Source organism: Pteropus medius, unplaced genomic scaffold, assembly GCF_902729225.1.
Source record: "Pteropus medius unplaced genomic scaffold, Ma_sr-lr_union100, whole genome shotgun sequence".
Taxonomy (NCBI): domain Eukaryota; kingdom Metazoa; phylum Chordata; class Mammalia; order Chiroptera; family Pteropodidae; genus Pteropus; species Pteropus medius.
In genome coordinates this window covers 21821708-21848199 of record NW_024352787.1, presented here as the reverse complement: position 1 = coordinate 21848199, position 26492 = coordinate 21821708, and the positions used below count along the sequence as shown (strand labels likewise).

At 37.3% G+C, this 26492-nt stretch overlaps 2 protein-coding genes across 4 annotated transcripts in view; one reads left to right on the top strand and one right to left on the bottom strand.

Moving 5' to 3' along the window:
* The window catches only part of LOC120591729 (S-adenosyl-L-methionine-dependent tRNA 4-demethylwyosine synthase TYW1), a 191984-nt gene extending 176924 nt beyond the window's left edge, over positions 1–15060 (bottom strand). For 2 of the 3 annotated variants that reach the window (XM_039849387.1, XM_039849389.1), the window contains exons 1-6: positions 14864–15060; positions 14099–14226; positions 13407–13559; positions 6096–6197; positions 4412–4606; positions 2787–3074 (exon numbers count right to left, since the gene is read on the bottom strand). In XM_039849387.1, coding sequence (XP_039705321.1) covers positions 2787–3074; positions 4412–4606; positions 6096–6197; positions 13407–13559; positions 14099–14226; positions 14864–14867 — 870 coding nt within the window. In that variant the 5' untranslated portion in view covers positions 14868–15060. The remainder of the gene's footprint in view (positions 1–2786; positions 3075–4411; positions 4607–6095; positions 6198–13406; positions 13560–14098; positions 14227–14863) is intronic. The other variant, XM_039849388.1, reaches the window with a different exon arrangement.
* Positions 15061–15681: 621 nt separating this feature from the next.
* On the top strand, positions 15682–22285 carry SBDS (SBDS ribosome maturation factor). Its single transcript, XM_039849390.1, has 5 exons — positions 15682–16075; positions 16719–16848; positions 17474–17674; positions 19065–19229; positions 20214–22285. Exons 1-5 carry the CDS (start codon positions 15948–15950, stop codon positions 20340–20342), a joined length of 753 nt encoding a protein of 250 aa, XP_039705324.1. The 5' UTR covers positions 15682–15947; the 3' UTR covers positions 20343–22285.
* Positions 22286–26492: the final 4207 nt, after the last annotated feature.

The following is a 26492-nucleotide window of genomic DNA, read 5'->3' as shown; positions in this document are numbered from 1 at the left end:
TCTGTGGACAAATGACTTGTGCTAAGTCCATTCAATGGGGAAAGGATAGTCTCTTCAACAAATGGTGCTGAGGCAATTGGTTATACACATGCTAAAGAATATAACTGCACCCTTACCTCATACCACACACAAAAATTAACTCACAATGGATCAAAGACCTAAATATAAGAGCTATAACTATAAAATTCTTAGAAGAAAATGTAAGATTAAATCTTTATTATATTGGATTTAACAACGGATTCATATATATGACCCCAACACATGAGCAACAGACAAACTGGACTTCATAGAAATTAAAATCTTTAGTGCATCAAAGGGCATGATTAAGAAACTGAAAAGAAAACCTACTGAGGGAAGTATTTGCAAATTATATCTTTGATAAGGGTCTACTATCTAGAATGTAATAAAGAACTCTTACCATTCAACAACAAAAAGACAATCCAATTAAAAAATGGGCAAAGAACTTGAATATAGACATTTCTTCAAAAAAGATATACAAATGGCAATCAACATGTGAAAAGATATTCAACATCATCAGACATCAGAGGTAAATGCATAGAAAACCACAAGGAGACACCACTTCACGCTCACTAGGATGGTTGTAATAAAAAAAAAAAAAGAAAAGAAAGAAAGAAAATAAGAAGTGTTGGTGTAGAGAAATTCAAAGAATTGTGCATTGCTGATGGGGATGTAAAATGGTGCAGCCACTGTGGAAAATTGGTGGTTCCTCAAAAAGTTAAAGAGAGAATTACCACATGACCCAACAATTCCAAAAGGTATATACCCAAAAGGACTGAAAAGTTACTCAAACAAATATCCATATATGAATATCATAGCAGCACTATTCACAATAGCTAAAAGGCAGAAATAACCAAAATGTCCACCAACAGATAAATGGATCACATATAGATGATATATCTATAAAATGGGATATGATTCAGCCGTAAAAAGGAATGAAGTACTGACACATGCTACAACATAGATGAACCTCCAAAACATTAAGCTAAGTAAAAAAAGCTAGACAAAAAAAAAGTCGCACATTACATGATTCCATTTGTATAAAATATCCAGAATATGTTAAGTCCACAGAGACAGAAAGCGAATTGGAGGTTGTCACGGTTGGGGGAAAGGGAGTGAAGAATGACTGCTTAATAAGTAAGGGGTTTTCTTCTGAGGTGATGAAGAGGTATTGGAACTTGATATAGGTAGTGATTGCACAAAATTGTGAATGTACTAAATACCACTGGATTATATACTTTAAAATGTTAATTTTGTTATGTGAATTTTACCTCAATATTTTAAAAAGTTTTAAAAAATGTTAAAAACCAATTAGAGAGAAAAATAAGGAAACATAAGCAAAAAGATTGGCTAGATGGAAAGAACAGAAAAATGAAACAGCAGCTGAAAGACACAGAACAAAGGGAAGATTTGTTTTGTATCTGCTTTTTGCGTCTGATTAAACACTGGGATTCCAGAGTATGTTTATGTGTCTATAGGAACCATGTAGTAGAGAGGAAAAGATTAACAATGCAGGAGAGAGAAGAACAAAGGAACAAAGTCCTTGATTCCAGAGCATGCACGGAAAGTGGTCTTTGACAGAACCAGATACTTGGTCTTCTGCGACAGAAAAGATAGTGAAGATTTGTAGATAGGGGCTATGAGAGAATTTTTCTCTGATGGCTTCATATGAGAGCTGGAGCAAGAAGTAGAGAGAAACAGAATATTAAACATTTATATTGGAAAGTGAGAAAGGGAACTTATAAGAGAATGTCAGAGACTGCTGGGAAGTTCTGAATTCATACTTAAGTCTGTGGTCATGCATTGCAGTCAATCAGCAAGCAGCAGGCCACGGGGAAGGCAGATAGCAGGTTTCAACCTGGCTTGGAGTTCAGTCAGTTGGGTTATAAAACGGAGTGGAAAACAAGGCAATTGAAGATGTTTTAGCAACTGAAGATGTTTTAAAAGAATGAGTATAAAAATTTAAACTGGGTAAGGACAGAAGTAAAATAAGCAGTTTTCACTATTTAATGAAAAAGGTATGGGATAAAAAGAATTTTAAAGAATACCAGAAAGAGGTCAGAGTTTAGGTCATAGGAACATGAAATTTCAGAGGTAACCATGGAAATGAGAGGCCATCAGGAAAGAAAATGGTTGCTGGAGGTTTGAAGGCCAGGAAACTGGCAGGCCAGGGTGCTGTATAAATCATCTACATGGATGACTTAGCCACAAAGAGTAATGACAGGAACAAGGATGGAGAAAAAAGGAAAGTGAGTCAGAATGTAAAGCTGTTCCTGAATGACGCAAGTGACAGGTGGCCAAAAGACAACAGCTGTGATACAGCCTGATGACATAAGTTACAAAGAAACTGGGTTATCTGAAGAAGAAAGAGAAATGTTTAGAATGTGAGGGATGAAAGAGATGAATCTAGGATTACTTGCGGCCTTTAAGTTTGAGTGATTAACAGATTCATTTTAGAGAGATAAGGAGCAATATGTGGTTTGTGGATAAAAAGATATGAGCTCAGCCCTGGACATATTTAACTTCTCTGGGCCTATTTCTTATCCTAGAAATCTACTTGACTCTAGCAATGCAACAGTTAAAGAGATACAAGAAAGCATCCAGCACAGCATGGTTTAACTCCTAAGACTTCACTCTCTCTAAAACACTCCTACGTGAATTCCAGATCTTCTTCCTTCTAACCAGAAGCCACTGAAATAGTGTCTCAGGGCAGAGGTAAGGTTCAGTATCTCCAAACACTGAAAGACATGAATACACAGGCCACACACCTCAGTGTCTCTCTGATGCAATCCGTCCTGAGCGTGAGACCCTGGCTCAATCTCCTCTGCAATGTGCTCATTAGATTTGCATTTGCCCTTCTTACAGTTGCCATCACAGGGTTTCTTCTCTCCTTTAAGAAGGATCTGGAGCTGGGAGATGAACTTGGTCTTCCAAGCTCTGAAGTCGGCTTCAATACTACCCTGTTTGCTTTTAACAACATCGCAGTCGCCCTCCCCTCGAGTCATTATGCGATGAGCACCCAGCATCCAGAGCCATTTATCAACATTCTTGCCAACCTGCAAGAAAAAAAGAGAGATAAGCTAAACACAATCTAAATCAGAGGTTTGAAGACTGCTCTGCGAAAGCCTAAAGTAGCTGTGGGAACCTCTGCTGCTGCTCTGGCAAGAGGGAACTGCTCAGCCAAAAAAGGCTTCAGGCCTTCCAGCCCCAGCTGCAACCCACATGGACTATAGTTGATACATTCTGATAAGATTCTGCAAAAGATTTTTTTTTAACAAAGAGAGATAAACCCTTTAACTAAACTAAGGGTTAAAGCCTAAAAAACAATTCTGAAAACCACTATTCGAAACAACGTCAAAATAAAATCATTCATTAGCGAAATTTGTTCCAAAATGTAACAAAGTCTATGGGACCAAAGCCCATTTAATAGCAAAGTACACATGGAGCCCATTTGGCAAGACTCACAATTTCATGAACTCAGAAATTCATTTTATTGCAATGTGAAGCTGTGAAGCTGAGGTACAGGTGTTATCAAGAAACACAGGTAAGAGTTAAAAAGCATAAGACTTTCTGAGTGGCAAGGCATTAAAGAAAATACTTACATATCTTAATTTTACCATTTTTTGTCTAATTACTTCTAAAATACGGGGGAAACATATACATAACTTGATGTAATAATTGAATGAAAACAAGTTTAAAGAAAGGTCTCCACTTTCACCTTTGCTCACATTCTACCAAAGACAGGTGAACCAACTGGGCCCATTTTTGAGGAAAGGTACACATTCAAAAGTTCTAGTAACATTTTAGAACCAATAAGAAACTGAAGTTCCAAATTTTTATTTTTTAAAGTATAGAGAATACAATGAAAAAGTAAAGGAACCTAGTTAATTTCATTTAGAAAAAAGATCCAGGAAAACAAAACAATTACTGTTTTATTATATAAAAAGGAGTGGATGTTTTTCTTCTATTGCCTTTTAAAAATTAATGATTAAAAGACAATGAGTTCAAATGTATTAAGAGTTAGCTTGGGAAGTAAAGGTTATTCAATAACAGAACAGGTAGTTGAGGAAGCCCAAAGAATCAGTGATCTTCCATCTACAAGGTCCTACCTGGGGAGAGGAGGCTGGACTCAAAAGTCCATGAATCCAGACCCCTAAGACACTACACAAAACAAGTCATATTCATTCACTTTCAACAAAAATTTACTGAGAGCCTACTATACACAATCTTGGATATATATATGTGTAGCAATTCACAGCTATAAAGAACATAATAAGTTTATAATTAAATACCAAAGTTTGCAGATTATTTATATGTGTATGTGTGTGTATTAAATTTTTTTAATCGAGAGAATTTATCCCTATAATTCAACATCTATCTACCTTGTACTCACCTTGTTGAAGTGACGCACATAGGCAGAATTTCCCAGGCCAAACACCGCATATCTCATACCCTTCAGGTAAGTTTTGCCAAATCGAAAATCAGTGGATGCTTCCTTTAACCACTGGCAGAACCACTCTGCACTCTCAGTTGGTCGACCATCAGTATAAGTAGCAACCAAGAAGACACAAATACTTTTACTAGTAACCTAACCAAAAAAATAATTATTTCAGAAGAATATCCCAGAAGAAAATCCCTGTTTAATTCTGATATTCCTATCATATTAATCTCTAAGGACAAAGGGTGCTTTCAGAAACATTAATCTTTTTCAAAACACAGCAAAGACACCTTGCACAGGGGAGAAAACCCAGTCCCTTGCCAATATATCTCCTGGTGCCCTTCAACATATACTCCATTCCATTTCTCAGACTATAAATTCCTATCATCTCCGTTGGTCATATTGGAAACAAAATGTAGATTAGGAAAAAAGACAGAAAGATCTCTAAAAAAATTATCTGAAAAATTAAAGCAATAAAACTTTTTAAATGTAAAGTAATGACTTGGCACCATCATCCACATGGGTAAACAAAATACATCTTCAGTCCTGCTAGTCACAGTATTTTATCTGCTTGAATATATCTTAAGAGTTCCAATTTGTGAGGTAAATTATAAGTAATCCCTTACTAACTACTAAGTATCAAAGTTTGCTAATAACTTTTTGCAAATAATTTAGAGCAGATTCGAGCTCACTCACTGTTCTCTTGGGGAAGAAAAATGGACAGTAACAACTCCAAGTTTATCCACTAAGAAGAGGCTAGAAAACTACAGCCTACAGGCCCAATCCAGCTTGCTACCTGTCTGAGAGGAACACAGACACATTCACTCATTTACATATTGTCTATGGCTGTTTTGTGCCTCAAAGGCAGAACTGTAGCTGCATGGTCCACAAAGCTGAAGATATTTACTACCGGGCTCTTTACAGAAAAAGTTTGTCCACCCGTGCCCTAGTGCCTCTCCAACTCTAGCTGCTTCAGAATCATCTGGGGCACTTATTAAAACATGGTCCCACATCCAGACTTTGGTTCAGCGGGGCTGGGCTAGCACCTTGGAATCTGTATTTCTAACAAGTCTCCCAGGAGATGCTGATACTGCTGGTTCAAGGGTCACACTACTGTAAGGCAAACTTCCCTAACTGGGTTAAGAGTAGAGGAGGGGAAGGGGCCTTTTTCAGGTGAAGAAATTAAACTCTCATAGATACTAAGTAATGCAGGAAGATCACACAACTAGTAAGAGACTTCTCTAACTCCAAAACCCATATTCCTTCTGCTACCCAAGTGGCTCCTGACCTTTCAGGGGGCTTACACATGGTTCACATGCCGGCACACTGCCAACAATAACCGCCCTCCTTGAATGTGATATTCAAAGCAAGGTAGGTAGAGGGAACCTCAAACCATCCAAGCTTTCCCACCATCACCTCCACCCCAGGAGAGTCTAACACACCAGAGAGACAGGCTCCACACCACTTCAGAACCAGTGTAACATACCACACATTCGACAGCTCAGACTGACACTGAAAATTCAACCAACTGAAATCCCTTAACATAAAAATTAAATTTATTCTGATTCTATTTATCCCAGAACACAGGAGGTCACTAAATTTGAATTTTGATTCAAGAAAAAATAAGACAATTACCAACCTCTTCTACTAGATGATCATCTGGATCATATTCTTTCAGATCAATAACTGCCACAGGCAGATCTAGGGAGGTAATGGCTTCAGCAAGATCTGCTGCAAATCCCTAACAGGAAAACAAAAATCAGTTTTCAATAAGCTAAATAAGCAAAATACTGTCTTCATTTATCCTTGTTGGCAAGAAAATGAGGCATTTCTCACGAAAATCTTTTCCAGTTTGTCATCACAAACACAAATACTATTCTCACTTTTATCATTTTCTCAAACATCTTTATAGAGATCAAACATTTAACCTTATTTTTCTCACTCCAAGTATATATGGGACTAAAACTTAAATTGGCTTTTTGACATTCCGGCTGCTTTGCCCCACTAGAAAAAACACAGAGACATACAAAAATATATAGTGAACAGTGAAGAGAATGGGAAATATGAGAAACATTTCTGGAAAACAGAAAGCAAATAGAAACAGGCTGACAGACAGGAGAAAGTCCTAGGAGAGAGTTCATATGCCTGACAGAACCCCAAAGAGGCTCTGGGCTCAGAGTTAGCCACTACAGCAGAAACACAAGGAAACCATGGGGAAATGAAGAGCCAATTTGACAATTTGAATACAGAACAAGTGTACATAGAACCCTTTACCCACAGGCAACACAACTCTAGATCTCCACACAAAATGAACCAAATGTTTGGGTTAGCTAAAATTTCTAGTCAGATGTTGGCACTCCAGGAAAACTCCCTCTTCTTTGCTTAGCTAAGCCTGCCAAGAATATATTCACTTACTGGGCATCTACTATGCCAGTCTCAGTCCTGGGCAATATTACACAACAGTGAACAAGACATGCATAGTCTTTTCCCTCAAGGAGCTTAGGTTCTAACAGAAAAAGGGAAAATAAACATAGAAATGAGAAAACATACAATACATCAGATGATGAGTAGTGCTATGGAGGAAAATAAATCAGGATAATGGGAAGAATACAGTACTGGAGGAATGGGAAACAGTTATTATTTTACAGAGAGGGTCAGGCCAGGTGTGTAAAAAATAAAAATTTGGTCTTTGTCTCTAGCTCTTAGACTTCTAATATCCTTGGAACTTACTGTCTTTGTTATGCTAATGAAGCGACTAATGGTGGCAGTGGGCCCTAGATAGCTTCAGGATGGGGGATGATTGACAGAAAACCGACCAGCTGATTACAGGTTTAGAACTTTCAGCACCCTTCTACTTTGTGGGTTTAATCATCAGTGGCTAATGATTTAATCAATCTTGTCTGTATAATGAAATCTTTATAAAAACCCCTAAATGACAAGGGTTGGTGAACACATTGATATGCTGAAGAGGTGACACCCTTCTGAGCTATATCCTTTATAATTAACCAGTAAATGTAAGTAATTTCCTGAGCTCTGTGAGTTAGTCTAGGGAATTATCAAACCTAACGAGGGAATTATGGGACTTGCAACTAGCATTTGAAGTGGGGACAGCTTTGTGGACTATGCCCTTAAACCTGTGGAGTCTGATGATAACCGGGTAGTCAGTGTCAGAACTGGTGAATGGGCTTGGGAAATGACAAATATTTGGTATCAGAAAACACTGCAATAGGATTCGAAGATAAAGATCTGAGCCAAACCTGAAAGAAATGAGAGAGCAGACTGTGCAGCTACCCCAAGCAGAGAGAACATGTAAGTGAAAAGGCCCAGAGGAGGGAGGATGCTTGGTGAGGAGGTTAATAAGACTGCAGAAGAGGGACCAAGTATGTGAGGTAAGAGAGTTAATGGAAAAGCAGACACGAGGGCCTCTTGGCCACTATGACGACTTTGACATTTACTCTAAGTGAATGACGGAGTCATTCCTGGGTTTTAAGCTGAGGAAAATATGATTTTAATTAAGTTCCCAAAGTCTCTGTGGTTGCTGAGTTGAGTGGACACTAAAGTCAAGAAAGGGGGCTGAGCAGCGCTGAATGAAGACCAATGGTGAGATGACCGCAGAAATCCCGACAAAATACAAGGATGGCTAGGACCAGGGTGGTAGCACTGAAGACTGTGAGAAGTGATTGGAATATGGGTCTTTTTTGAAAGTAGAACAAACAGTATTTGCTGACAGACCGGATATGTGTAGTAACAAAAAGAAGTCAAAAAAAATTTTTTAACTAGGTAACTGCAATAATGAAGTTGCCATTTACTGAAAAGATAAAGATTATAAGTGAAGGAGGGAAAAAGTATGGCATAGATGATAGAGGTTCTGTTCATCCCTCTGGAGACCAAATCAAAGTTGTGACGGAAACAAGGAGAAGCAGCAAGAAAAAACCCCTGGGATCTAGATGAACAAGTCACACAACTAGGGAGAAATCCAAGAAAGCACCCTGTAACGGTAGAAGGCAGGATGGGGCAAGGACGCGGGGCGACCCTGTCTCGAGTGGCTGAGTGAGATGGAGGCTGCGGCAGCGGCAGATGTCTCTTAAATTGAGCGGATTCTCGTGGCAACAGATCTGCTCGCACTGAGCACCAGGGTCCATTCATTCAGCCGCATGCAGGGGGCACCAGGGACTTACAAGGAGACACTGTCAGAGTGAAGCAAGACTCACTCTGTACAGAAGTGCTGGCAGTATCCATTATTCCCTGTTGAGCTCTACCCCCTACCAGTGCACCTGACAACAACACCACCAAAGCCCTGATGTCATCAAACTGGATAACACAGGTCACTCCACCCAGAGAATTCCCTGAAAACCTGCCTCCCCAAACTCGCGGCTCCACCCAAGTCACATCCAGGTGTATCCTCAGCGAGTCAGGTAGCCCTAGCTGAGCAGTGCCTAGACTCACACCGGAGGCAGCTCGCCTCGATTTCTGGTGTGGCCTTTTGAAGTAACTATGAGCACAGCATCTGTGGATTGCCTGCTGAATCTTAACCGGTGGCCCCAGAGGGGCACAAGCTTGGGCTAAGTTTGGCCTGCAGCTGAACCCTTCTCAGGACTGTGCCACTGGACACCTACTTCACAAATCCACACTAATAAGACCGGGAGACTTAGGAGCTTTGCTTAGTACACAGTAACAGACACGGAAAGGCTGCCAAAATGGTAAGACAAAGAAGCAGAAATCATATGAGAGAACAGAATAGACATCCAGATATAATGGAGTCAAGTAATCTAACAGATGCAAGATTTCAAAACACTGGTTTTAAAGATGCTCAATGAACTTTTGGGAAGTGTAGATAAATTCAATGAGAACTTCAAGAAAGATAAAAAACGTAAAAATGGAAATGGAAATTATAAAAGGGAACCAGTCAGAAATGAAGAACACGTTATCTGAGATGAGAAGTATATTAAATGGAATAAACAAAGGAATAAACAAAATGAATAAAGAAAAGGATCAAATGCCCTATCTAGAGGACGGGAAAGCCAAGGATACGCAATCAGAATGGCAAGAGATAAGATGCCAAGACTATAAAAATAATTTAAGGAGCATATGGGACACTATTAAGGGTCCAAATATACATCTGATTGATGTAACTGATGAAAATCAAGATGCTAAACAGCTGTTTGAAGAAATAATGATGGAAAACTTCCCTAACCTGGTGAAGGAAATGGACATAAAACCCCAGGAAGCTCAGAGAACTCCAAAAACCTGGGATCCAAAGAGGCCCACACCAAGACACATCATAATTAAAACGCCAAAGGTTAAATACAAAGAAAGAATATTAAAAACAGCAAGAGAAAAACAGATAATTACTTATCAGGGAACACCCATAAGAGTGGTAGCTGATTTCTCAAAAGAAACTATGCAGGATAGAAGGGCTTGGCACAAAATATTCGACAGGAGGAAGACCCAGGATCATCAACCAAGGATACTTTATCCAGCAAAGCTATCACTTAGAGTTGAAAGATAGATAAAGAGCTTCCCAGACAAAAATAAGCTAAAGGAATTTAGCGACACCAATCCAGTATTACAGGAAATGTTGGAGGGGCTTCTTTAAGAATAAACATGTATCAAAAACAGGAATAAAGAATGGTAACAACTACGTTCCTATCAATAAGTACCTTAGAGAGAAAAGAATTAAGTGCTCCAACCAAAAGATAGAGTGGCTGAAAGGATAAGAAAACAAGACTGCTACATATGCTGCCTACAAGAGACTCATTTCAGATTAAAGGACACACACAGACTAAAAAGAAGGGGATGGAAAAAGAAATTGCTTCAATGGACGTAGTAGGTATTTAAGTCAGACAGAGAATGATAAACACTGCATGATTTCACTTATATGCAGAATCTAAGGAATAAAAAGAACGAACTAATCAAAAACAGACTCACAAATATGGACGATTTGGTGATGGACAGAGGGGAGGCTTTGGGGGACTGAGAGAATGGGGTGAAGGGTTAAAGAAGTACAAATTAGTAGCTCATGGTCACGGGGATGGGGAGCACGGCATAGGAAATGCAATTAGCATTAATACGATGGCTAGGTGGAGGGTCAGGGAAGGGAGGGAGCAATTGGTGGGATCGTTTTATGAACTATCTAGATGTCTAACCAATGTACTGTATACTTGAAACTCATTAAAATAAATTTAGAAAACAAAGATTATAAGTGGAACAGGTTTGGGCAGAAAATCAGGAGTTCAGATCTTAGCATTAAGTTTGAGATGCCCACTAGACATCACATGAAGATCTAATAGGCAACTGGATATGAGTGTGGAGTTAAGGAATGGTTCAGATTAGAAACATAAATTTAGAGGCCATCATCTAATACAGGGGTTGGCAAACTAAGGCTCACAGGCCAAATCTGGTCCTCTATTTGTTTTTTAAGTAAAAGTTACTGGAACACAGTCATGTGCATTTGTTTACATATTGTCTCTGACTGCTTCCACACCACATCAGCAGAGTTGAGTAGTTGCAGCAAACGCCACATGGCTTGTAAAACCCCCCAAAATAAAAAACATGTGAAATAGAAAATCGAACCCTTTACAGAAAAAGTTTGCCAAATTCTATCTAACATAATTTAAAGCTCTAGATCACAAGATACCTTAGAGTAAATGTAGACAAATAAAGATAGTCTCAAGAGCTGAGCCCTGGGACACTCCTAGGTCAAGAAGATGGGGAGAAATCAGCAAATGAGAGAAAGACTAGCCTCAGCAAAGTAGGAGGAGAACCTAGAGAACAATGTCCTGAAAACTGAATGAGGAAAGTATTTCAAGAAGGAATTGTCATGCAACTATTACATCAACTAAGATGAAGACCGAGAATTAATTAGCAAAATGGAAGTCACTGGGAGCACGTTGGGGCCTGCAAGCCTAATTGAATGGTTCAAGAAAAACAGGAGTAGAGAAACATCTTCAAGCAAGCACAGATGACACTTTCAAGTTTTACTATTTTTTAAAAAAATGAGGTGGTAGTTAGAGGAAGATGTGGGGGGCCAACAGGTCATATGGCATGCCCTGAGCCGCCCTGTGCAGAGCATCCAATGAGAATTTACAATTAGAGAAAACAAAACCGTTCACACAGTAACAGAGAAAATACACACTAGCTACCTCATCATTCTGTCCGAAATATGAACAGAAAATCATGGATCACCAAGAACAAGATGAGCAGAAAAGAGAAATATGAGCTGCAGAAATAACTAAGAAAGCAGATAACTAAGGAAACTGAAAATGCAACTCATTAAGATATATTCTTAAATTCTGAGCAAGATGTCATAAAAATTGAGCAAAATGTCATTTTTGTAATTAAAAACATAATAGCTGACATAAAACATTCAAAAAAAGGTTTGCAATTAAAATCCAAGAACACAGAATTAAAGAAAAAGTTTCAAAAAAAGTATGAGAGAAAAGGTTTGAGATACAGAAGAAGACCATCCAGAAGCTCCAACATTCAACCGGAGTCCCAGAAAGAAAGAACAGAAAAAAATAGAAGGGAAAAAAATTTACCCAAGAAATATTAGCAGAATTAATGAACACAAATCTTCAAAAGAACTCCAAGTGTCCAGCACAATGGCTAATAAAAGAGATGCAACCTAGCACCATCTCACAAAAATTCTGAACATCAAAGACAAAGAACTGATTGTAAAAGTTTCCAGAAACAAAATCAAGTCATCTACAAAAGAATGAGGGGATTAGCCTTCACATCAGCAATACTCCCTCCTGAAAGACAATGAAATGATGTCTTCAAAGTTTTAAGGAAAAATTTTTTGACCTAGTCTTCTATACCCAGCCAAATATGAATCAACCAAATGTGAAAGCAGAATAAAGAATTTCAGGTGGCACAGTTTTAAGAAGGAGGGCCATCTAACCCATACCGACTACGATGTGGGCCACTGAGATTTGAGGAATGTTTGTGTCAACTAATATAAGAAATCAGTAACTTTTATCTAACATTGATAAATTTAGAAACATAGCATAAGAAGGTTAAAGAAATAACCATCAGAGGAACTAAAATAGAAAAAGTTAAAAGAGGTTCTCTGGAGAGTACTTTTCATTATGAATCTTCTGTACACCTGGATTTGTTACCATCTGCAAGGATTAATCTGATTTTTCAAAAACTTTTAAAACACTCATAAAAGAGGCTATAAATAGAATCTTTTATGAGTTACATTGAAAGAACTTTGTTTTTGACTGCTCAGATGCTTTTTTACATTTCTTCCTGTTTCCCACCTCTGTTGCTTAAAGTTGAACTTAATAATAAAAAAGTATAATTCAACAAAATACCCAAAGAGGGCAGTAAAACTCTCTTTTGTACAGTACTATACAAAAATAACAGACTGAATTTTTTTCAATTCATTTTCATGTCAGCCTTAGAATCTTTTCCTAGAAAGCACTAAATAGCTACGAACTTCATAACAAAGAAGCAGGCAGCATCTAGATACAATTAAAGAATGAAAAGCATCTCTCAGCTATACATATGTGATGTGTATGTACTTTAAACAGTATACAGTGTCTATTGATAACACTTGCTACACTATTAGAAATCAAAATATATTTCATTAGATGCTTGAAGTTGTGAAAGTCAGGGCCCATACTGGACACTACTGCTGCCATTCTCTTTCCACTATCTCCTATCTCTAGACATCAATAACAGCCTTGGAACTTTCCATTCCATTGAGACAGAAGCAAGTTTCACAACAAAAACTCCTCATGACAGTGACCACCAGATACCTCCAATCAGCTGGAATTGGGCACAAGAGTTAAAACCCACCTACCATCCCTGTAAGGAAAAATGGAAGCTGAGAAAAAGAAAAAAGTAGATGAAAGAAGACTGGAAAACCAATTCATTGCTAAAGGATGTTTTTCAGGGATTTTCTTGATCAGTAATCCCAAGGAAAAGTATTATAAAAAGTTCTTACCTTTGCTGTACCAGTCTGAGAACCATAGAAAATCTTTATTCCAGACACAAAGACCTCCTTTTTTTGAAGAGAGATATAACCGTTTGTCATCAAATCCTGAGTTGTTTTCGGAACAGATTTCTCCTGTGAGTTCTTGTCCTTGAAGATAAACGACTGCACAAATACATCAAATTTGAATCTTTTCCCTACTTCAGTAGGGATGAATATTAGCACAGATACTGACCCATTTCATTATTCTATTAGTCTTTCTGATTATACTCCTCAAATACTAACCCCTTGGTATAATTAAGTCCTTTTAAAGGCAAGACCCACATTTCTTAAGACCATAATGATTTCCATTATACATTATATGGATTGAAAGTAAGTGTTCAAGAATAAAACTATACATACTTTCATCCATAATGCATTTGAGTGGGTAAGAGTAGAAACTTATTTTCTGACTTGTAATTAGTGGAAAGAAAAGAGAAGAAGACTATTACCCCTTAAAAGTATGAAACGGATTTTTTTACAAAAGTGTGAGAATAAATTTTTTAGGCATTAAAAAAATGTCTAGACATCAAACATAAAGTGATTTAAAGTTCCTTTTAGCTTTTCTGCATTCTTCTGAAGGCCTTAGAAAATCTGCACTCTAAATTCTCTATTAAATCTGATACCTTAATACTCTCCTATAAAAAAAAAATAACTCCACTTACCTGCTTCCTGACGACAATCTGGAAACAAATCCAAAGGCTAATGCCAAAGGCAAAGCCCAAATATATGTAAAACCTGTTTATCCATAATGATATTAAAGGTGAGAAATCCCACGTATCCAAAGGAGGATCTAAATTTAAAATGATACATATGCGTAATTTTACTTAAAGCTACAAAGATGTCCATCCTTATTTTAATGAAAAAATAAAACCAACCTCCATATTCAAGGCTAAATCTATAGAATATCAATTCTAATAAAAATAATGCACTACGTAGTAATGCGATAAATTATAATGATAACTCGTATACGTGTGTATATATATATCTTTATTTGGATATAGCATTTAGAAACAAGAGAACACATACACAGTCAAAATGCTTTATGTGGAATTGACTTAATTTTGCTTTGTTATGCTTGCTCCATAAGAAAAGCTTAAAATAGTACTTTCTAATTTCATTTTTAAAGACCCATAGTTACTTGTAAAGGGTTCTTAAGTAATTACTCGCGCCCCAATTTCAAAAGGTGAAACCTAAAATGTAGGTTTCACAGATGCTGCTTCACCCTGAAAAGATCCTCAATACACGTGGGTAAGTGGTTGGGGCAGGGTGAGTTTTCTCTGCCTTTTACCTGAGGTTCTAAGCAAAAGGCAAAAGACAAGTGCAACAATCTCTGAAGGGTCCTGAGAACGCCACTCCGCCGGAAGAGGGCCTCAGAAAAACGGTTTCCTCCCTCCAGCCCCACGAACCTTACCAGCCAGGGCCCTTACCCATTCTCCTCGGAGCCTAGGCTCTGCAGCCTGACCGAAGACTAGGACCGCGGCTCTAAAAAACCTGCCGCCTAGCCTGGGTAAGGGGGAGACTGTCAAAAAGACCTCGCAACTAGTTAACTGTACAGCCTGAGACTGCGGAGCTGGGGGCAGCCATGCCACTCTTAGGCTCGTCGGGATTGGCTCAGAGGGGGAAGGGGCGGGCCCAGAAGTGAGCACCACAGAGAGCTCCCGGGTCCGCCCGCTGGAGTGCTCTCGGCCCCTCCGAGTTTGGCACAGAGGATGAAGGGGCGGGTCTGGAGAGAAGCATTGTCAAAATTGCAGAAGCATAGAAAAAAAAAGGGTGCGGGGGGTCGTTAAAATAGACTAAGGGCATCATCAACCAAATGCTCTCTGTTGAAACACGCCGATTGTGAAAGAGCATTACGTAGGGGAAATTTGATTATGGGCTATTAGACGGTATTAAGGAATTGTGGTTAATCATGTTGGGAGTTATTTTAGTAGGATAGACTGGAGTATTTAAAGCTAAAACCGTATGATGTTTTGCTTTAAAATACTCCAACAAAATTGAGGGAGAATGAAACAAGAACAACAAAATGTTGATAACTGTTGAAGGGAGTCGGTGGGTACATGGGCGTTCCTTACACTTTTTATCTGTTTTTATGTTAATATTTTTCCGTAATAAAAGGTTAAAGTGGTTGTGGCCCTGAACTCGGCGGAACTATGAGACGCTAGAGCTGTTTCCACCCGGTCTGCAAACATCAGCTCCACCAGCCAATCAAAGCTCTTTAGCTCATTGAACTTAAATTACTTTTGGAAGAACGCCTCTCTCTTTTCCGGCACGGAACGATGGCGTAAAAGCCACAATGCGCAGGCGTCGTTGCTCACTTTTCTCAGTTCGGTTCGCTAACACCTGACGCCTGCGCAATAAGTAGGTAGTCGGGTGTGTTGTGGCGGCCAGCTGGGCCCAGTTAGTTGTGGCGCCGACCATTCTACCGGTGTTACTGTGCCGCGCGCCGCCGGGTCGTTACAGCGGGGCGCAGGTGGCCCTCAGGCCGGTGGCGTAGGTCTGTGAGCAGCTACGATGTCGATCTTCACTCCCACCAACCAGATCCGTCTAACCAATGTGGCCGTAGTACGCATGAAGCGTGCCGGAAAGCGCTTCGAAATCGCCTGCTACAAAAACAAAGTCGTTGGCTGGCGGAGCGGCGTGTAAGTGACCTTCTCCCTCCCGGGCCCTAGCCAGAGCCGGTAGCCTCAAAGGCTGTCTACCTCTGATGGTCGAATAAATAAGCCAAGCTGGGGTCTTGTGAGAGAAGGAAATGAAAAACTTATTCCTACTGTGAGCTTGAGAAGTCACTGTAAATCAAGCGTTCCGGTTTGGGTTGGGTTGTTGGTTTGGGATTTGGTTTTGCTTTGATGCTGTTTCAAAGGCTAGAGCCAAGGAACTCCCATAATTATGATCTTTTTGCCGGAATAATGATAAAGGCAAAGAGCCTAGTTTTTCAAGTAAGTATAGTTATAGTACATGCGATGTCATAGATCTTAGCCCAGTAGTTTCACCGAAGTGCGTAGTGTCTTCACTACTGCCATCTAGAGATCGGTATTCTGTGGCTGCAGCCGGACCCCGACATCCCCCCGACAACGTTTCACGCATCTTCCCACGTTTTTCTCCAGTGAGTAAATGCAAATACAAATGCGGTTCAGAGGCTTCTGAAAATGTTTTCTTGGCACTGAGGGTCATTTCTGAGTATTTGTTGTTTCTTGCTGTTTATATCATTGCCGTTTCGCATTAAATGTGAATGAATGTACCAGTTTCAAGTGCATTCACTTAGGACTTTCCTCTCCTCACAAGGGAAAAAGACCTCGATGAAGTTCTACAGACCCACTCAGTGTTTGTAAATGTTTCTAAAGGTCAGGTTGCAAAAAAGGAAGATCTCATCAGTGCATTTGGAACAGATGACCAGACTGAAATCTGTAAGCAGGTGGGTTTTATCAACTGCAGCATAACTGACCCTAATATCCATTTGTCATGTAGGTACTTAGATATATGTTAAACTTTTAAGTATTATTTTTTTGGAGTTAACAGTTACCACGCAATAATTTGATCTGCACAAATTCACTCTAATAATTAAAACTTGGACTTTTTTTAAAATGAAATATAGTTGACAAAACAATATTAGTTTCAGATGTATAACAGTGACTCAACGTTTACATACCTTACAAAACGATCACAGTAAGTCTATCAACCATCTATCACCATACATGGATGTTGTTTACCAAAGCCTCCAGAAATTAAGTTTTCTACTAGATTGCCTTTTTTTGTCCATTTATATAGTTTTAATATAATATACCCAAAAATAGAATTTCAAGTATTTCATCATTTAGACTCTTTTCTAAGATTGCCTTTTCCCCTCCTAATCCTAAATAAGTGAGATTCTAGAACACAAGATAATCCAGTGCATTCTTTAGGCAAAGCTCAAATGATTACCTATGTTTCAGTAGCTGAAGAGAATGAAATTTAATTTTCTCTTGTTATTCTTGTGGTTAGTTAACAAATAGTATGTAATAAAGATATTGCTTTCTTAAATATATTGGGATTTTTTTTAGATTTTAACTAAAGGGGAGGTTCAAGTATCAGATAAAGAACGGCACACGCAGCTGGAGCAGATGTTTAGGGACATTGCAACTATTGTAGCTGACAAATGCGTGAACCCTGAAACGAAGAGACCATACACTGTTATCCTTATCGAGAGAGCAATGAAGGACATCCACTATTCAGTCAAAACCAACAAGAGTACCAAACAGCAGGTTAGTGGCTTTTAATGTTGTTAGTGTAAAGTATCTCATGAAAGCCAGTTTTCTGTGAAGAAATTATTAAAATAATTGGTCTGTAATAATAAAACGATAGTACCTGGAAGCAAGTGGGTAAGTTTTCAGGAGTGGGAGGTAAAGGAATTTTTTTAAACTAAAAACGAATATATATAGGATTCTTATCTTTCTATTCAAATCAAACCTTTAAAGATAAAACTTTTGAGTTTTAAAGAGTCATTGTAATGCCACTTTTTAGATTTTTTTAAGTTTATATATAATTCATGTACCATAAAAGTCACCCTTTTAAAGTGTACAATTCGTTGGTATAGTCTCAAAGTTTGGCAACCTTTCTTACTACCTAATTTGAGAACATTTTTATTACCCCAGAAAGAATCCCTGTACCCATTAGCAGTCATTCCTCCTTCCTCTTTCTCTCACAAGCCCTTGGCAACCACAGATTGCTGTCTCTATGGACTTGACTATCCTGGATGTTTCATATAAATGGAATCATACAACATGTGGCCTTTTCAAGGTTCATCTATGTTGTAACATGTATCAGTACTTCATTCTTACTACTTACATTGTTTTTGCAGACAAGTATTAATGTTTTTATGACTGAATAATATCCCATTGTGTGGAAATACCACATTTTATTTTCATTCGTCAGTTGATGGACATTTGGGTTTCCACTTTTTAGCTATTATGAATAATGCTGCCATGAAATTCATTACAAGTTTTTCTGTGGACATATGTTTTTATTTCTTTGGACCCAGGAATGGAATTGCTAGATCATATGGAACTCCATGTTTAGCCTTTTGAGGAACTGCCAAATCGTTTTCCAAAACAGCTGCGCCATTTTACATTTCCACAATCAATGTACAAGGGTTCCAATTTCTCCACATCCTCAACAATGTTTGTTATTGTCTGTCTTTTTGATTATAACCATCCTGGGGTTATCCTTCAGGTTTTGATTTGCATTCCCTAATGACTAATGATTTGAGCTTATTTTCATATGTTTATTGACGCTTTGTCTCTGGGTAAATCACTATTCAGATCCTTTAACCACTTTAATTATTTGTCTTTTCATTACTGAGTTGTAAGAGTTCTGTATATATTCTGGATACTAGTACCTTATCAAATGTATGATTTGCTAATATTTCCCCCCATTCTGTTGGTTGTCTTTTCACTTTCTTGATAGTTTTTTGAAACAAAAGTTTTTAATCTTGAATTCCAATTTACCTATTTTTTTCCTATGGTTGCTTATATTCATGTCTTATCTAAGAAACCATTACCTAATCCAGGTGGATGGAAACTTTTGTTTTGAATACCTTATAAGGCAGCAGAAGCAGCAAAGAAATTGCAAACGTTTTCAATTTTGTCTTGATAGGCTTTGGAAGTGATCAAGCAGTTAAAAGAAAAAATGAAAATAGAACGTGCTCACATGAGACTTCGGTTCATTCTTCCAGTAAATGAAGGAAAAAGGCTGAAAGAAAAGCTCAAGCCACTGATCAAGGTTATAGAAAGTGAAGACTACAGTCAACAATTAGAAATTGTAAGATTAAAATATTCTTATTTCTTTGCCTCTGTGTTACCAAAATAGTTGATTCTCTAGTCATAAATGTGTAATGAACATTTAGAATGTGTGAACAGTAAGACATTCCTAGAAACATCTTAACTAGAATTAGGTAAAAATGTTGAGGTCTAAGTAGAATTAAATTGTGGTTAAGCATACTTATGATTTTTTTGTTTTCTAGTTAAATTAGTCATGATAAAATCATGTTGGTCATGTGACAAGGCATTAAACAACTTGTTTAAAGACTTATCCAGCTTTTAGATGAGAGAATGTGTTTTACAGTGAGTTTATATTATGAGGAAATTGGAAATAAAATAACTAAAAGTTGTTCAGCCTCATTTACAACAGAACATTTTAAAGAAGCAGCAAAAACATGTCTTTGAATCCTTATCCCATAGCTTGAGACATAGCGTCAACTTAGCTTTCTGTGAATTCATGTCTCTAGACTTGCAGCTTCTTTAGAAATAAATGAACTCTAGAGGGTTGTTGAGCATTCCACTTCAGATGTGAAACAACACATCTGACACCCTTTGGAGTTCTATAATCTTTTCCAAAATTTATGCTTGGTTTCTATATAGGCCTTCAGGCTTCTTTCTCTCTTTAGGATGTGGATAAAAAGAGGTGATTTCATTGAGCTATAAAATGTTACGCTAAGTTTTTGTATGAAAAGGACCATAGTCTTCTAATCCAACCACTTTGACTTACAGCTGAGGAATCGGAATAAGTCTTTAAACAAGGAAGTTAATGCCTTGTCACTGGAGCCTACGTGCCTACTTAATGGCAGAGGCTAGGCTAGAATCCAGTCTGCTGCCCGGTGCATCGTCCTCTCTATTGCACTGTAGAGTTATAGCAGTAGAGACATCTGGAAAGAATTGTGTGTTTGTCTTAGCAGAAGTTAAAGCTGTATTCATGCTGTTGTATTGCTCGTCTTCAGGTGGTAAACAGCTGTGTTAAATGTTTCAGGTGTGTCTAATTGACCCAGGCTGCTTCAGAGAAATTGATGAGCTAATAAAAAAGGAGACAAAAGGCAAAGGTTCTTTGGAAGTACTCAATTTGAAAGATGTGGAAGAAGGAGATGAGAAATTTGAATGACATTCATCAATCTCTTCAGCTTTAAAACACTTAAACATTTTCGTTTCACACAGTCCTGTTTTCTTTCTGTGGTCCGCCAAATACTTGCTCAAACTATTTGATGTTTTCCTTCTTCGTGTTAAACATGTACACAAAAAAGACTTTCCTAAATAAGTATTCTAATGTGGGATTAATTTAGTTTTATTTATAAATTGGGGTTTTAGGTAAAAATGAAAAATTCAAAATACAAAGTCCAGAGTAGTATTTTACTGCTTTCTCATGCCTTTGTAGCTTTCCAAGGTGAAAGTAATTTGAGGCAGCTCTTATTGACAAAAAGTTAAATTTTGTACATTATAAGATTAATTTGGGGAGGATATGTCTATATGACAAAAAGGGAGTATTTTGCTGAAAAAGAAAACAATGTCTTATTTCTACTTAATGAAATACATGTATGGGGTGACTATATTGTGGCCTAATATAAAGCTTGAATGATGACTTTGTGATTATCTGAAAAATAGATATAACTGTGCAGGACTTAAATTTTCATCGAACATGCTGCCATAACCTAGATTTTTCTTGGTAAAAAAAAGTCACTTATTTCTAATTCTTAAAGTTTATAAATATATGCTAATATAGCTAAAATTATATGTAATCAATAAAACCACTCTTTATTTTTACTAAACTATGGCTTGTGTTTCTAGACAGCTTCCTTACTCCCTTTTTTTTTCCTTTTCCTCTGCCTCTTATCTGGTAAGGTTGGAGAGCTGTTAGCAGTATTAAATAAGTCAGTATGAGCAGTGCTTAAAACAGTTCTCCTAAACACCTGATAAATCTTAGCTGATATTATTTGAGATGTAATTGAATTTAATTATTTTAGTACTAACACTTAAATGGACAATGTACAAGTTTTTAAAAAATCTACTTATCCTCAAAAGAGATATTCTGGAATATAAATTCAGGTATATTCACAAAAATATACATATTTTGTAGACAGAAGTTTTTAACTGAAAGAATTCTTGACTTGAGCAGGCCCTTAAAGCACACAGACTTCACTGCCAAGCCAGATTCTCAGAAAAGTCTCATTTAATATAACTTCAATTGAAATTATGAAGTCAAAATTTTTTCTTATGTCAAAAGAAATATTCTCGTTTGATAACATAGGGACACACTTTCTGTTAATGTTGAAATTGAACTACTGTTTTGATACAATCCTTGAGACCTCACTGATATCATTTTATTTGTGTAATGTTAACTTGAAGTCCTTGGAAATAATTTTAACCAATAAAATTTACACTTTAATTTCTTCATGCTTAAACAGTTAAAGCAGTGTTTCGAGTCAAAAGTCATAGTTACTGAAAATGTTTAATTACTGCATCTTGAGTAGGAAAAGATAACAGTTACTTCAAGACTGCCATTAAGGTTTTTTTATTCCCATTATGTCCTCTACAACACAAGAGCTTCAATAAAAGTCAGATGTAGATCACATCTGAGTCATGTTTCTGGCCTATAAAAAAATAAATGTTTACCTCGTATTAATTTCGTTACTCAAAAGTAGTTAAAATTTTTGGTTTGTGATCATCTTCCCAGTATCACTGCTATAATGAATTATGTTAAGGATTGACCTGTTTATTTTGCTTTTTCAATGCAAGCTGTATTTTGTACATTTGATCAGAAAGACGTTTCAGAATTAACCCTCTTCTGAAAGCACAGCACTTTTCTGTACATCTTCCCTTGTATCCATACACAATTATGTGCTCCAGCCTCTGGAACCTAGTACCACTTTGAAATTCTCTCATAGGCCTTGATTTCACCCTACGTGTGTAATAGAGAGCTGCTTAACTGTCTGGCATGCTAGATTGTGAGCTCCTCAAGGGCAGATTTTCCATTTGTGTATATCCCACCATGGTTTGGACTTAATAGATGTGCAATAAATGTCTGTAGAGTAATAAATGTGCTATCTCAACGAAGACCCATGCCCCTGAAGTGAGGATAGGTGATGACAAATTTGATGGCTTTTTCAAATTCATCATTAAAGCTAAGCAGAGTTTTCATTAGCGAAGCCAGAGCTTCCCACCCTTCATACACATACATGCTGGTTTGCCTCTTGGTGGATTCTGGTCTGCACAGATCCCTTCAGCCCTCAGGGTATTTGTCTCTTTTTAGGTTTTTTTTGTGTGTGTGTGTGTATCTGCTCTTACATTATTGAAATTCAAGATATTGATTATTTAAAAGTATTTTTCTGCACAATGAAGGTGGTTTATGGATACAGTTTGCCACTAATAGCATTTAAGAGCTGAGATGACAAAGGCCATCGATTTTCATCTCCATGTGTGTATATCCATGATCATACCTACTAAATAAGAGTATAAATGTAATTTTGTAGCATCAACAATTCTTCTGAGCTAAAAGTATAATCTTGACCTATATCTTCATCAGCTTAGCTATTCCAGCTTCTACCTAGAAATAATTTCACAACACTGAGCACACGTAATTGAATTGACAAGGGCCCTTTCCAAACACCTGGGAAAGAATCATCAGTTTCACCAAACTCCTAGTTGAATTTCTATAGATTTTCAGTTGGCAGATAATGGAGATACGTGGGTTGAGGAATTGAAGAAAATCATTTTTACTACAGAGAGGAGTGGACCTGTCTCCTACTTTTAATATCATTTATATCTCAGGAGATTTTTCTGTCTCATGAGTCAGTTAAATGCCAAAAGATTCATGAGTGGCACTCTTGTGATGGACAAGCATAATTGACATGCTCTTCAAGGGCAAAGGGGCACAAACAATTATTAGTGTCATGTGGAGATAGGATCAAGATGAGGGAGCTTGCATATAACTAAGGTAAAATAGTTTGTGGATTTAAAGTTAAAACTGCAGATTATAGCATGTTTTGGACATACACTGGCATGAAGGGGTAATAAGAAAGCATTTCTTAATGAAATGTGTATAGAGAGAATTGTGTAATGCTTGAATGATAACTGATTTTCTTAGAAACATCATGATTGTTCAGGAGTTCAGTGATTTTATAGAACATGCCTTAATGAAAGTTTAATAATAGTGTAAAATAATTTGAAAAGGACTTTGCAGTTGTGATTTTGCTTTGAAGTAAAAAAGTGTTAAAGGATGTTATAACTATGTAAATAAAATTGTCTGTTACCAAATCAAGCAAAAGTAGCTAAAAAGATCTTTTCCATATATGGAGGGTATAACTTGAAATATTTGTGAAACTCACTTCGGGGGCCCCTCTAAGGAAGACTGACATCTTCCAGAGCAGTGGGAACCAGGTACAGAGACTGTTCTGACAAATCAGGAAAGCTGAGTGAGCATTTGGTATTAAATGGCCATGGATGGAGAAGACAAACTGCTTTCAAATATGAATACCCAATCCAAAGTCACAAGGGCAGTCAATCACAGGTATTGATTTACTACAAAACTGCTTCTCGTTGGGGCAACTTTACATAGGATCAGAGGTTTATTTACAATAGTTTACAGTTGACTAGAGAAGTCAACTAGTCCTTAATGTTTACCCCCAAACACCAAAATCCTCATTCTCAATAATACTTACAAAGTTTATGTTTATGAAAGCAATAGCATAAGAACTTTAAATAAAATGTTTAGCATAAAAACTTTTATAAATGTTTAAAAATTTTTTATAAAATGATTGCTCCGCACAACTCCCTGCTAAAGAAACTCTAAAATTGTTACCAAAGGCACTGTGGCTGACATTAAGAGTCTGGAAGAAGTCCTGCATAAGAATCACCCAGAAAATTTTGGTAAAGATTACTCAAGAGGAAATTGTCTTACCAAATAAAACATTCTGTAAAGCTGCAATGATCAAGGCAATATAGAATTGGCACAGAATAGATAGATCAATGTAACAGAACAGAGCCCAGAAGTGTGGGCCCAAGATCCAAAATATGAAAATGTAATACATCATAAAATGCAGCTCTGGTAGGCAGAATAATACCTCCAACCCACACAACCAACCAACCAAAAGATGTCTATGCCTTCATCTCTGGAACCTGTGTATATTTCCTTATATGGCAAAAGAAATTTTGCAGATGGGTTTAAGATTACCTTAAAATAGGGAGATTATCCTGATTATCCAAGTAGTCCCAGTGTAATCATACGAGCCCTTAAAAAAGCACAAGGAAAGCAGAATGACTGGTTCAGAGATATAATGGAAGAAGGAGCAGAAGAGATTTGAAGTGTGAGAGGTATTTAACCTGTCTTTGCTGGCATTGAAGATGGAGGAATGGGACCGTGAGCCGAAAGCCTCCCAAAGCTACGAATGACCCTCAGCTGACAGTCATCTGGAAAATGGGGACCTGAAAAGAACTAAATACTGCCAACGACCTGAAAGAGTGAAAAAAGAGATTCTCCCGTAGAGCTCCAGGATGGAACATGGCCCTGCCAACCTTTTGACAAACTCAGTGAGACTGCACTGGGCTTCTGATATATGGAACTGTAAGATAGTACATTTGTGGGTTTCAGACTGCTAAGTTTGTGGTAATTTGTTATGACAGAAGAGTGGTTGATTAGCTAAATGACATTTGTGTAATTGGCCATATATCTAACAAAGTTAGACTCCTACATCATAACAGAAAATAATTAATTTTACATGAATGATAGAACACTGTAAAAATAAAATAGGAAAGTGTTGGAAATAGTAACAATAAAAGACTTTCTTAAGAAAAACAGGCATCTCGAAATTATAAAGAAAAATACTAAGGGATTTAACTACATATAAAAGTGAAATTTATGAATGACAAAAGACACTAAGAAAGTGTAAAGAAAATGTGATTGAAAGAAAACATACAACATGTCAGGTGAAATGCCAACAAATTAGACAAACATAAAAGAAATATGGATTCATTAATTTTAAAATAAATGCAAAATGAAATAACTTCTCTCAGAGCAATGCTAAATAATGAGAAATCATTTTCTATTTATCACATTGAAGAAAAGATAAAAGATTAATTCGATATTGACAAGGATTTGGAGGAACAGGAGCTTTCATGCATTTACTGTTGAAAGCATAAATTGCTACAACCTTTCAGGAAGGCAATCTGGTGGTATCTTTTTGATAGAGCAATCTTACATTTAGGTGTCTGTCCTCCAGGAATAAAATTATCCAAATTCTAAGGATATAGGTACAATATTTGCTGCTTATAAGAACTGAAAATAATCATGAATAGCAAATAGCTAAATAAATTGATACCTCTTTATTGCGAAATATTAAGTGGTTACTTTTACAAATGGGGCATATCTACCTCCATGTCCTTTGTCCTATTAACCTAAAAATAAAGACCTCTCAAAGTGACAGGCAATAAGCATTTATTTACTATCAAAGAATAGCTATTCAGGACATACCGATTCAGGCAGAAGCCCAAATAGTGTTTTAATTAGGAGACAAGATTGCTTTAGTCCCAATCCAAAGATTATTTTGCCCTGATTTAACCTACCAAAGGTTTGAGACATAAGACAGGCAAGGCAGTTCCTCTGGCCATGGCAGCTTCAGCTCCATTTTAAAGTTTCTCCCTTTTTTGGATATACTTTTTGACCCAACAATTGCACTTTGGGTATTTATCCAGAGAAAAACAAAACAATAATTCTTAAAGAACTATGCACCCCAGTATTCATGGCAGCACAATTTATAATAGCTAAGACATGGAAGCAACGTAAATGCCATCAACAGACGACTGGATAAAGAAGTTATGGTTCATTTATGCAATGGAATATTACTCAGCCATTAAAAAAAAGAAATCCTACCATTTGCAACGACATGGACAGACCTAGAGGTTATTATGCTGAGTGAAATAAGACAGAGAAAGATAAATACCATATGATTTCACTTATATGTGGAATCTAAGGAACAAAAAGAACAAACTAATCAAAAACAGACGCACAAATATAGAGGACAATTTGTTGACAGACAGAGGTGAGGAGGGTTGGGGAGGCTGGGAGAATGGAGTGAAGGGTTAAGTACAAGTTAGTAGTTGATAGATGGTCACAAGGATGGGGAGCACGACATAGGGAATGCAGTTAGCATTAATGTAATGGCTAGGTGGAAAACCAGAGGAGAGAAGGAGCAATTGTATAAACTATACAAATGTCTAACCAATGTACTATATACTTGAAACTAATAAAATAAAATTTAAAAAA